The sequence below is a fragment of the Monodelphis domestica genome, chromosome 2 (genome assembly GCF_027887165.1).
Source record: "Monodelphis domestica isolate mMonDom1 chromosome 2, mMonDom1.pri, whole genome shotgun sequence".
Classification (NCBI taxonomy): Eukaryota; Metazoa; Chordata; class Mammalia; order Didelphimorphia; family Didelphidae; genus Monodelphis; species Monodelphis domestica.
In genome coordinates this window covers 78,875,773-78,888,819 of record NC_077228.1, presented here as the reverse complement: position 1 = coordinate 78,888,819, position 13,047 = coordinate 78,875,773, and the positions used below count along the sequence as shown (strand labels likewise).

The 13,047-nt window shown below is 40.6% G+C and overlaps 1 protein-coding gene across 1 annotated transcript in view; it reads right to left on the bottom strand.

The window, feature by feature from the left end:
* Window positions 1-13,047, bottom strand: part of CACNA1E (calcium voltage-gated channel subunit alpha1 E) — a 667,319-nt gene that overhangs the window by 20,490 nt on the left and 633,782 nt on the right. Inside the window, exons 41-45 of the mRNA XM_056815619.1 lie at window positions 7,618-7,714; window positions 4,976-5,081; window positions 3,045-3,152; window positions 1,876-1,976; window positions 1,294-1,400 (exon numbers count right to left, since the gene is read on the bottom strand). Of these exons, the coding sequence (XP_056671597.1) occupies window positions 1,294-1,400; window positions 1,876-1,976; window positions 3,045-3,152; window positions 4,976-5,081; window positions 7,618-7,714 (519 nt within the window). The remainder of the gene's footprint in view (window positions 1-1,293; window positions 1,401-1,875; window positions 1,977-3,044; window positions 3,153-4,975; window positions 5,082-7,617; window positions 7,715-13,047) is intronic.

The window sequence follows — 13,047 nt, the reverse complement described above, 5'->3', positions numbered from 1 at the left end:
GCAATGTTCCTAACAATGGCCGACTGCCAGGTGACTGCTATGATTGTCCTTTCTAGGATTGTCTTTGTCAAATTTTTCCGGGTTTATAAAATTTTGACTCTGAATCCTATTTCTTCTTCCCTCTCTTCTTTTCCCTTGTATTTATAAATATAATTATAAATAAATGTAAAAATTATATAATGAGTTATATGTTTGAGCTACAGTCCTCTTACAGGGCTCACTGGATTCGTTAAAGCTTGTCAATTACAGAACCTGAATTTCCTAGCTTGGTACTAGAGCCATAAAAAAGAACACTTTTATAATGCTGACTATGTGCCAGGCACTGTGCTAAGCACTTTACAATTTTTACCTCAGTTGATCCTTACAACCCTGAGAAGTAGGTGCTAGGATTATTGCCACTTTACAAATGAGGAAACTGAGTCAAACAAAGTTTAAGCAACTTGTCCAGAATTACACAAAACTGGCAAATCTTTGAGGTTAATTTGAATTTAGATTGTTCTGATTCCAAGTCTAGTCCTCTATCTAATGAGTCACTTTACTGTCCCATAGATTTCTACAGCTATTAAGAGGCCTTAAGGAACTTCTAGTCCAGTGATAGCAAACCTTTTAGAGACTGAGCACCTAAACTGCATCCTTACACCACATGTGAATCACCCTCTTACCCCAGACAGAGGAGGGAGGGAACACTCTCATTGGGCTTCTGGACAGAGGGCCAGGTGATGTTCTCAGGCATGGTGGAGAGAGGGAAGGGAGCAGCCCCTCTGGCACTCATACCATTGGCTTGCCAATATGGCGTCTAGATGAAAACTGTCCAGATAAAAAGTTTATTTTCTAAACTGAGCCCTAACAGGCTAAGTAATTGCTCAAGATTTCATATATAATTTGTGACAAAACTGGATAAAGATCTCAGGTATCCTGACTTCCAGGACTAATGCTTTTTCTACCTTGCTGCTTCACTGATTTTTTTTAATATGATGGTTATAATAAAAGTGTAGTCTTACACTACAAAAGTATTACAGAATGATGGTCAGGGCTCCAATTAGCAAATTAGGGTGCCAATTCTTTCCACTCCCAGGGAATTGGCAACAGTACTAAATCTACTCGGTAATTTCCTCTATCACACTAATAATCATTTGAAGAGCTTGAAGTTTGCTTTATAAGCCTATAGAAAAAGAATTCATTCTTCTCTGATTCTGTGTGACTTCTTTGGCATCTTTAATACAATAGATTCAGGGATCTTCACAATGGAATGAGTGGCAAAAAAATGAAATGTACCAGAGCTACTTTACTTACAGGCCTGAAAGGGTGTCCTGCTGGAGGTAAGGCAGGGCTTTGGCATTAGAAATGATCTCCTGAGGCAAAGATGAGGGTTCCATTCGCTGGAACATGGGAGCATTTTTCTGTGCAAAAAAAAGAAAAGGAATAAGAAAGAAACGCCTTTAAATTCTCTCTCGATCAAGTCTAGGGTATTTGGAAACTGTCCTAAGACAGAATTAAAAAAAAAAAAAGAGTATGCTCCCTCCTCCTCTTGATCTCTTTTTCATAACTCAATCACTCATGGATTAATCTAATTAATTAATCATTATGATCAAAGAAGTGGGATTCATTGTTACTGGTTTCATAGTACTGGGCATGTGGACATCCCTCATGCATCCTCTTTCTTTTGATTTTGCCTCTGCACTTTCCAATTTCTACTAATTTCCAGGGCTTTATGCCCTTGTGTTCCAGTGACTTAATCACTGTCATGTTCAGCTTCACACACCAGACAATTTTGTGTGGATTTACTTTGTGTTCCTATGGAGAAAGTTAAGTGACTTCTCCTCACCCTCCAGTCCTTGCCCTCTCCCTGTGCTCAGATGTCTCCATTTGACTCACCTGTTCTTCCAGCTGCTGCCTCTGCTTCTTTATTTTACTCTGCTTATAGTAGTCCATGATCATCATGGCTGCATATATTTTCCCAATGGTTAAGTCTGAGGCTGGAAGTAAAAAGGTGACTTGGGTATTAATAGCAAGAAAAATAACAGTGGGATAGTGGTAGGAAAGAAAAAAATTTCACAAGCCTCATAAATTGCTACACAGTGCTGGATTTCTGTAGAGTTCTACCCTATAAATGGGATCATGACACCTAATTTGTTATGAAAATGTTAACACTATCACAATGTTTATTTGATATACTTGTTACTAGAGTTGGACCTCCAGAACTACCATGGAGAAGTTGAAACCACTCAGCTTTTAAAGTCCTGCCCAAGGGCCATGCTATCTTGTTTGGTGGAAGCCCACTCTAACCAGTCTCCAACCCCAACCAGTCTTCAATCCTAGTCATCCTCTTAAAAACTTCTTGCTCTGGAATAGTAACCAAGTCAATGGTGCCATTGTTTCTGAAAAGGACTGGTCAACTGACTGTGCTATGCAACCAATATCCAATTCTATGACTTCTCAGATCAAAGCATTTCCTTTACTATCATTCCCCTACATGTGCCATTTCCCATTAAAATGGAAGCTCCTTGACCTCATGGACAGAAGAACCTAATAAATGCTATGCATTAATTTCCACATCAAAACTCCAAGATCTTTTTGTCAGTTATATGAGATTGCTGAAATAATGCTATGCTAATTCTGACATAGGACTCACTCCTGCCCCCCCCCCCATCTGCTTTATACAAATATGGAGCATAGTCTATAATTGGGGTTATTTTCTTCGTGCATATCTCTATATTAGTTTTCTTTCAAAGCATTGTTGTCTTATGAATGTGCCCAATATTTGCACTGATACATCTTCATATGTGTTAAATGATAAAAAGCTTTTATAAATAGGGAGTTTCCTCCTGTAATTTCATTTCTATCCATAGTTCCCTTCCTTAAGAAGGGGATGTTAACTTAATGGACTAAAAGAATAGAATATTTTTATTGCCTATTAAGTGAAAAAAATCTTCTCAATATGTTTATCTCCAACTAAAATAATAAGATTTTTTTCTTCCTTAAGAGTGCTTTGTTTGAATGACAGAAACACAATGAAAAGGGTACCCCAGGAGAAGATCCCACACCTTTTGGCATGGGTACAAGCAGATCCAGCATCTTCTGGGAAAGGTGAGGCCAGATAGCCAGGGTCTCCTTTTGTAGTTCTGAATCTAGCTGCTGCCTGTCTGCACCACCTACAATAAAACAAATGAACTATGAATAATAACAATATGAAGTGAAAATGAGGACTAACTCATGGCTAACCTGGGTGCTTCACTGGTATCTATGCAATGACAAGAAATAAAGAGTAAGGTCCCCAGCAGATGGTATAGACTACTTATAGAGAACATATGGGAAGGCAGAGACAAGAACTGTCCAGGATGAGAAGTCATAGATAGGTTGGAGGGTTTCCTCATAGATCCATTGATGCATTCCCATAAAATAGAATAGATATAGTCTAAGAAGTAATAAGGACTCCAGAGTGAGTAGATTAGGGTAGGAGCTGAAACATATGGCACTTTATATCATAAGAATAATTCTTGACATTGAGTGACACCAAATGCCAATATGGCAGAATAAATGTTTGATCTCATTTTTAATGATTCAGAGGCCTGAAAGATTTGGATCTTCTGTTGTCTTCTTAACTTCTCAATATACTGGGAAAGGAAAAAGAAGCAAAAGAGACAGGATAGATTCAAATTCCCCTGAAAAATATTAAGTCATCCCTTTTTACCTATAATCTCATTATGGGTACACTAGAAACTCATATGCTATTATTATCTCATATGATGTGGGTCCTTTTTAACAAAGTAGATTTGTATCTAGCAAAATCAGGAAGACTGAAAGTTCAAACCAAGATAAAAACCAGCATTCTTCTCAATCTCCAATATTTGAACATAGGGTGAAGGTATTTAGCACCACTCACATCATGTGTCTCTTGAACCAAGGCAAATTTATTCAAACCATATCTTCAGCATAGAACAAGAGATTTTATCTGTTCCTCAAAGATTGTATATATTCATCTTAGAACTCTAGCAACCATTGTTCTGGGGTTTAAGTGGCTAAACAAAGGCAAATAAGGGATGACAAGGGATCTAGAATAAGAAGAGATATTAGAGATGATCTTGTTCAACTGTTTTATTTTATATAACAAAGTGAGGTTCATAGAGCTGAATTGAGATGCCAAATATTTTTAAGGTAATAAATAGCAAAACCAAGTTCTCATCCTAGTTTCTTTAATTTTGCTTTCACCAGCATCCTTTCTAGTATCTTCATCATCCTGTTTGTTTATACCTTTGCATCACCAATATTCTTTTCAGTAGACTGTATTGTACCTCTTGTTTATATTCTCAAAGGACATCATTCCTAGTCTCCATCTCTATAGATGACATACAGCCTAGTTTAGGAATCCATTCCCATTTGCTTGAATAGCCTCTTAATTAGTTTGTCTTCCTCCAAGTATCTTTCCTTTCAATTCACTCTTCATATCCCTATCCAGTGAATATTCTATATACTGAATGATAAGGTCTAACAGATTATATGAAGGATTAAATTTCAGGAAAATATCCCTTTGTCTCAGATTCACAACTGATTCAATGACCTTCCATAGGATGAATCCTTTAAATGTATTTGTGCTTCAGTTTCAACATGGACAAAATGGAGATAATGATACCTACTACCAGTTAGTACTTCCAAAGCTTTCTGAAACTTTTGGAACAAAAGCACTAAATAAAATATTGATGTTATTAGAATCCCAGAATATTAGAACTTAGAGGAATCATACATTATGTAGTACATAAAGTTCATAAACATGAAATTTTGGAAAAAATGAAAAAGTGATTTGCCCAAACTAATACTGCTAGTTAGCTGGAAAGCCCCCATCAGATGATACCCAGCCCAGTACTGCCTGTTGTTATGATGATATCATCTTGGTGGAGAACATCATTAACTCTCATTCAGTGTTAGTCTGCATAAATAATACCGAAATTCTTCACTTCATTTCTCTTCTCTTCTTTACCTTTTGCAATCTTGATGTCCAGAGCTGTCCGAATTAGGGCCATTAATGTGGAAGTGAAGTGGACAGTCATGTCCTCTGCTACTGGCATGTTCATCAGTACCAATCTCTGTATAAAAGAGATAGGAAAAAGACAGCAGGCGAAAAAAATAGCGAAAGATACGTTGGTGAGGTGAGAGGAAGAGTACAGAGAAGGGTGGCACAGACAAAAAAGAAGGGCAAGGATTGCCCACCCCACCCCCTCCAAGCCTCTCTCTTCCCTTCCCTTACCTGCTCATATCCTGAGGGTTTTTTCCCCCTCCTCACTCTTCAGCAGGGAATGAAGCCACATCCCAAGGGAAGTTCCCTGGCAAGGGGGTTCCCTAGTCTTTCTGCAAGAATCCCTCAAAGTCCCAAGAATATCTGTTAGGGATGGGAATTCATTTCTGATGGGAGTGGCTGGGAGAGATTAGGATGGGAGGGAGGGGAGAGAGGAGCCAACTCAGTGAATTGACTCCATTTTCTATTTCCCAGCTTCCCACTTGCCCATACAAATACCCCTGAACTCTGTGGGGAGCAGGAAAGGGTGGGAGGGAGACTTTGTTTTGCTCATCTGTCTGGAATGATAAATCCTGGCGCCTCCTTTTTGAGTCTTTGAGATGAAATTTGCCAGCACATGATCATACATGCAGAAGTCCAACTTATTCAAAGGATGGGGTAGAATCAGAAGGAAGAATAGGGAGGAGGAGATGGAAGAAAGTTTGCAAACAGGGTCTAGGGAACAGGATAATAAGGATGGAGGAAGAGCTAGAGGCAGGGAGAGAGAGAGAGAAAGAGAAAGAAAGAGAAGGGTGACAAAGGCAGGAGTAGGAGTGGGAAGGCCTTGTTCCCTTTGCCCAAAGCAAGGGATCAAACTGAAATGGCCAAATCCACTTTCCAGAGAGTATCTTCTTTTTCATGTTCTCCTAGCTTTTCCACCAGAGCCCACACCCTCTGGTCCTTCATTTCTTCCTGCAACTCAGAGCATTATGCTGAGCACTCCATACTGAAACCCTGGGGCACCATGCTTTATGTGAAGAGGCTACCCATCATGAGATATGTGTGAATAGCCAGGGATTTGGGCTATAAGCAGGTGCCTAGATGGTTCCTGGAAGCAATATAGAACTTGAAAAATGAAATCTAGATCCTCAATTCTAGTTAGCTTATTGAAGGAGCTGTGGAACTTAGCTACTAAGATAAGGAATGAGGGCTTTGATAAAAGCACTAACAAAGCAGGGGAGGAAGGTGTGTGGTTCCAACAGTTCAACAGAACATCCAAACCCCAAATCACTCCATTAGCCATGGTGCTTTTTGCAGCACAGATCATATATCTTATTTTGACTTTAAAACTTGATAATTCTAGTGCACCTTCAGCATTCATAGCAAGGAAAACATAACCTTGGTGTGTTTCCAAGTTAATATAAAAGTTCCAACTTCTGAGCCAATATAATGTGATGTATTATGTAGGGTAGTAGAAAGAACCCCAAATATAAAGTCAGAAAGAATATCTGAGTTTAATCTCTGGTTCATGATTTCTGGTTCATATCATTAAAAGGCTTTTAGAAGATATTTGACCAAAAGCTCTTATTTAAAGATGAAGGGATTGAGACCAAGAAACATTAAATGATTTAGCACATAAGGAGAGGGAGAAGGACTGGTATTCAAAGTCAGGCCCCTCTGATTGCAAATTTAGCACTTTCTACTGAACTAAGAATGACTATAGAAAGTCATGTAATGTCTTTTCATCCTTAGCTTCTTCTACTCTAATGGTCTGAGAAATGCATATGTAGTGCTGCAAACTCCTCACTTTCTAAAAGGAAGTTAACTTCATGTGGTAGTAAAAAAACTCAGTGTCAAGGACCTAGGGCAGTCTGATGTTAAATCAATTCCAATTTACCTCAGCCGCCCATGAGGAATTTCATGATTCTTTTAGACATAATTTCATCTGTATGGAATGATATTTTAGGATGATAATGACCATTCACCTCATAAACTAGCCCTTTGAACTCTAGAAATTTATTCTTATAGGAAACACAGCATTTTCCCATCATTCCTTCCTTTCCAAGAAATTTGATAAGTTGCATTCTTGATGCTATGATGAAGCATAAGATACTTTCCTTTTGGGAAGGAGGAAGAAATAGTTTCTTCCCACTTCTTAGCAAAGAGGAGTGAAATATCTCCCTGACCTGTTTCAAGGAACTGACTTGTTTCCTTTGATAATTTAAGATAATCTCTCTTGCTTTCAGTTCTAAGGGATATATTGCTCTAGATTTTCATCTTGTCATTTTTTACTATCCCATTAGTCTTCTGGGTTCTTCTTGCTTGAAATGGTAATATGCCACATCCTCAATCTTGCCTCTCTAGCCATTCACTAAAAGGACATCTCACACACATGTATACACAGATATATGAAGAACTGTAAATAAAAGGTCCATACCCTTCCTGTAATGGCTAGAGAAATCATTTCTCCATGAGCCTTTCTATGTCTTCAGTCTTCTCATCTCTCTATCCTTTAGTTTCCACGTCCACCTCCCCATCCCAAGAGCCTCCCCATTTTCAGACCTCCCCACCACTGGGTCCCATTTCCTGTTCATCTCTATCCCAGAAGGAAGGAAGGGTTGATCTACCTTATACGCCACTTTGGAGGGACATCTCTTGCCGAGGCCTAGCGGTGGTGACATGAGAGTCAGCATTTCATACATCTCAGTGTAATGGATGCGGCCACTGCTCATGGAGGGGTGGGAAATTGAGATGGGGGATTGGAAGGGGTTGAGGGAAAGAAAAGGAAATGGGGAGAAGGATGCAGAGAGAGAGGAGAGGAAAAGAGGCATTCCCAGAGAGCAACAAACAAACAAAATAATAATACAGGAAACAAGAGAAGAAAAAGACAAAATAAAAAAAAATGGACAAACAGGAAAAGAACAGGAAACCTGTTAATCAAGGCAAATCATACACGTGAGTCCATCCTGGTGTGGATTTATATCACGCCCCACACAGACCCGGGAACAGCAGTGTGAGCCTTCTGTCCCCCATCCCCCCATCTTAGCAGGAATCGGCTTCTCTTCTTGTTTCAGCATCACTCCATGTCAGCCCGATCAACTCCCTCAAAAAGAACGTTGGGTTTTTTTGTTTGTTTGTTTGTTTTTTCACTTCCCAGGGCTGTGTGCGAGTGGTATAAACCGGATAGACGGTGCTCAAGCCATGGGTGATGAAGAATGTAGAAGCCAGGATTCCTCTGGGAATCGCTGGCCCCATTAAGATCAGGGACCTCCATGGTGTCCACCAGCCTGGATACCGGATATACCTTTGCCCCTTTATTCCATAGCCAGAACATCGTGTATCTCTCCCTCTATGGTGTCTATGCAACAGAAGAGAGCATCTTGCATAGAAGGTGGTGGGCTGTGGTTGCTTGTCAAAGGAGTTGGCCCAGTTGCTTCCACCTGGCTCGGTGTATGGAGTGCTTTTCCCCAGCATGCACCAGTGCAATGGCATGCTGGAGATGGAAGAAACAAAACCGGGAGGGGGGAGGAAGAGCATCTCACATGCCATGCTTCCCTCCCCAGCTCTCCCCCACATGCGATCGCAGGTTCCACCAGGTTGGAGTTTAAAGAGTCTCAGCAGAGGCAGCTGTTTGGCCTTCTGAGTGTGGGAATCACTGCGTCCCCATCCCATGACATCTCCTCCCCATCACCCAAGTCGGTGTCCTTCCTGGCTCCTTCCTCCTGCGTCCTTCTTCTGGCTGCCTCTACAAGTGCTGGGCTATGCCTCAGGGAGCCCCATCCCCTCCTTCCTGCAGCACTCTGGAGAACTTTCCTTACCAGGCAGGCGGAAGTGATTGGGTTATTGGGAACTGGTGAGGATGAGCAGGATTGCAAGGAGAAGGCCTCATACCCCAGCAATGCTCTCATTTTGGTCTCCCAGACAGTGACTCGGCAGACCAGACAGAATGCTCAGGCCCACATTCCCAGATCCCACAGCCATTTCACAACGTAATGTGTCAGGAATCTCAGGCAAGGAACCTCTTAAAGAACCATTTGGTAGAACCTTTAGCTAGAACAACGCCATCCGCTATGACCTTCTCAGATAAATTGAGCAATTAAAAAGGACATTCCAATCACCATTGTCACCACCATTTCTGCTTGGCTGAACTCTGGGGTCTATGTCCTTCCCTGACCACCTGCTTTCATTGTCCCTCACCGATAATCATTTAGGTTTATTTTATAACCCTGGTGATCCCAGTGAGGCATATCTAGTGTCGTAGATGGACTACTATATCTTAAGTAACGAGATTTTTGCCCACTTCTCCTTTAGAGGTCTCCTCAGGCCAAAAGGTTATGTGCTCAGTTATTCAGGGATTGCTAGGTAGAGTGAAAAAAAGTCATCTGGAATGGGCTTTAATTTTTGGCAGGATGCTAATCTGATGAACATAGGGGATTTGTCTGTGCCCTGTTCAGGAAATACAAATGTCCTGTGCTGAGATGTAGTGAATTCTATAAGCTATAGATGAGGGAAGAGTTCTTTTGGCCATATCTAACACTATGTGGAGCAGTGTTTGTATGTGGGAGAAAGAGGTAAGAGAAGAGATAGAAACATAGATAGAGACAGAGACAGAAAGAAAGAGGAGGGGGGAGAGAAAGACAGAGGGGAGAGACAGAGACAGACAGAGAGGGAGGGAGAGAGGGAGGAAGTAAGAGAAGGAGTGAGGGAGGGAGAGAGAGAATGAAAGAGAGAGAAGGAGGAAGAGAGAGAGAGATTGGGAGAAAGAGAGAAGTTTAAAATGTTTTCAGCATTTACCCCTTACTATTCTCCCCAAATATTCTCCTTGTGCCCCTCTTTCAAAGATAACAGCTGCTGGTTCTGGGAGGGTTTGGACCTCTTTAAACTCAAAGGAAAGCAACATGAGGGTCACTTGTGTGGCGCCGTGGTGGTGGAGCAGAGGAGGAGAAGAAGGGGTTAAATGTTGTGTCCCGTCACCGGGTCATGGCTAGGGACTGGGAGGCAAACCTTGCAGGCCACCCTGTAGGGGCAGTTCTCTCCCAGGCCCAGAGGAGGCGAGATCACCCGTACTAATTTGTACATATCCTTATACAGGATCCTGCCGCTGTAAAGAAAGCACAGGGGGGTTAATAGGACACTCAGAGAATGGAGGTGAGGCAATGATCATTTATTTATGAAGGAGATATATGATCAGCGCCCATTCCAGAATGTACCCCACAGGTCACTGTCTCCTCTCTTTGGACTCCAGAAGCCCTATGCCCTATAGAAATTATTCTAATCACCCTCAAAACATGAGTAGAACCACTTGCTTGTCAAACTAGAGGAATCTCAAACTCCTAGGCAGATCAAAACCCATCTAGTATCAACAAGAGTCATCCTACTGACCGAGGCATTGCAAAATACCAAACCTGGGCAGATGCATAAACTCAACTCTGATTTGTGACAGATCTCTAAGAACTTCAGCTCATTGTTAACAATTGCCTTTGACAGCTGCCAAGAACATATGTCAAGCTGATATGAAGATGGGATGCTCTTCTGTTTGTTTTTATTAGGCATCATTTTATATTCAGTTACTCAGATATGCTTGTCAAGGGCTGGATGCAGCCAGGAGAGAATCAGTATCTTTCTAAAGACTTATGGGAGACAAATTTCCCATTAGGTTAATTAGGAGGGAACACAACTGGCATGAAGCATCTTGTAGACAGACAGTCTTTGTTATCTGTGTGAAAGGTTTTTCCCCCTTATTTCTGATTGAACAATCTCCTCTCTGAATAAATATAAAGAGTTCCCTTACTTCATGCTTCACAAGCCATCTCAGTGGGAATAATGTTCAGATATTCATAAATTCTATTGTCTTTCAGATAGTCAACAAGAACACTCTAGAGTCCCAAGAAGATCTTGACCTTTCTTGGCTACCTTCACCTGGACCTACTAGAGAATCTTAGTTCCCTGTGGAAAGGACAGAACAATATACAAATTGTGTATTTTTAGTGGCTACAAATATCTGTCTTAATACCGGTCATGCCAACTGACAGCCAGAAAAACTTTCCAGTCTGGGTGGAATCCAATTTACATCAGAAGTTTTCTCTGGAAATTATAAACCCAATAAAACAGCTGTTATATAATGGGAAAAGGACAAGATCTGGAACCATAAACCCAGTCTTTCCATTTACTAGTTGTGTGATCTTGGGCAAATCCCTTCATCTCCCTATGGCTCAATTTCTTTATCTGAAAAATGGAAATAATAGTAATATCATATTTACATAATTTTTAAAAAATTTGTAGAACATTTTCCCAAATTGAACCTAAGGTAGGTTGTATTAAGTATTATTATCCCCACTTTACAGATAAGGAGACTGAGGCTGAAAGGTTTCACCCAATTGCCAAACAGTTAAGTATCAAAACCAAGAATTGAACCATTCTTTTTACTCTCTAACAAGTACTCCTACCACCACATCACACGGTCTCCATTCTACTACCTCCTTACCTCAAGGAGGATTAAATAAGAATGTAGAGAGCTTTGTAGGTCATAGAGCATTCTGGGGGTCACCTATTGTATGGTTTTAGCTTTTCCATATTCTCCAGGGATACTTGTCATTTTTCCTCATTCCACATTCAGAAAAGAATCTTGATGGTAGATTCTTCCTTTCAATTTTCTCTTCTTTTTCAGATGATTCCTCCTATCCTTTCAGACAGTTGCTTCAGAATTCACCTCAGCAGGATTTCTGTCTATGAAGTTTGGGGAAATAGTGTTTCCTTTGGGCTTAGATTTCCAAGATGACTTTGAGATTGTCTTCATTCTGACCAATTCCAGTTGCATCACTTCTCTACCATCTCTTCAGAATGAAGACTCTATGATGATAACAGGAATATTTAAAGTTATATCCTGGATTTTAGGATAGACATAGAGAGGTCCTTCTTCCTGATCTTTCCAAAAACACCTGCAGGTTCATCTCAATTTGTTTCCATGGTTTCTTCTTTTCCCGGTGGTTGGAGTGAGGAGGAAAGAACATTCAAACTGCATGTAGCCTTTGAATCCAAAGATGATTTTTAAAAAGAACCAGAGGATGAGATTTCCAAACCTGGAAGACAACTGGAACAAATTTGATATTTACATGGTCCTTCTTCATGTAAAGAATGGGGAAAGATTAAATTGTGGTACTGAGATCCTTTATCCTCTTCTCTCTAGCATGATAGGTGACATTCCCTTCTTTTCACTCCTTGAGCTTCCCTCCTTTCTTCCATTTTCTTTACTTTATAATCATGATGGGTTCACCATCCAATCAAGGAAAGACAACCTAAGGGACCGTTCCAGGTATGCTTCAGGCTTAATGAATGTCCTTAGTCCCTGAGAAAGTCATTCATCTATCATAGAGTAACCCCAGAGAGAAAGGAAGATTTCACCATTGTGATAGGCATGACATTAGAGGATTCTGTAGCCCAAATCATTAATGATTAGAATCTAAGGAGGAAGAATTCTGCTGAGTTGAAATAAACTCCAAAGGAGAGTCCTAGGTGGAAGCAACGTGGCCCTTTCCTATGATATATAGCAATGCTTTGTAGCACTACTAGTATCAAAGAACAGGGATCAAGATAGATAAAGATTTGGACAGTGACATCAAATGTAAACAACTGTAAGCTTAAAAACCCGTGAGAACACTATTATCATCCCTAACACTAAGGATAACAACACTGTCCTGTTGCATCCCATTCTGTAGTGTAAGACATTGGTCTACTGGCAATTAAAGGTTAAGGGAAAATATCCCTATGAAGGTTCTGCCAGGAGACAAAACAAAAAGCAGTTAGCTTTTGTCCCTGGGAAAGAGGAAGTAGTTGATGAGGGTAAATCCCTCAGATCCATTCTTATCAATTAATATTTCTGGGAATAACTAGAAAACAAATTTGCCTATTCTCTGCATAATTCATGAGTTATCTCAAAGCCAAAAGCTTTGGGAAGTTGTGGGGCAGGAGACAACTCCCTACAGCCCCTGATCATAGTAATCAGGTGTCTGATTCTTCTCGAAAGCTCATATCAGTATCTCGGATCATTCAGAACATGT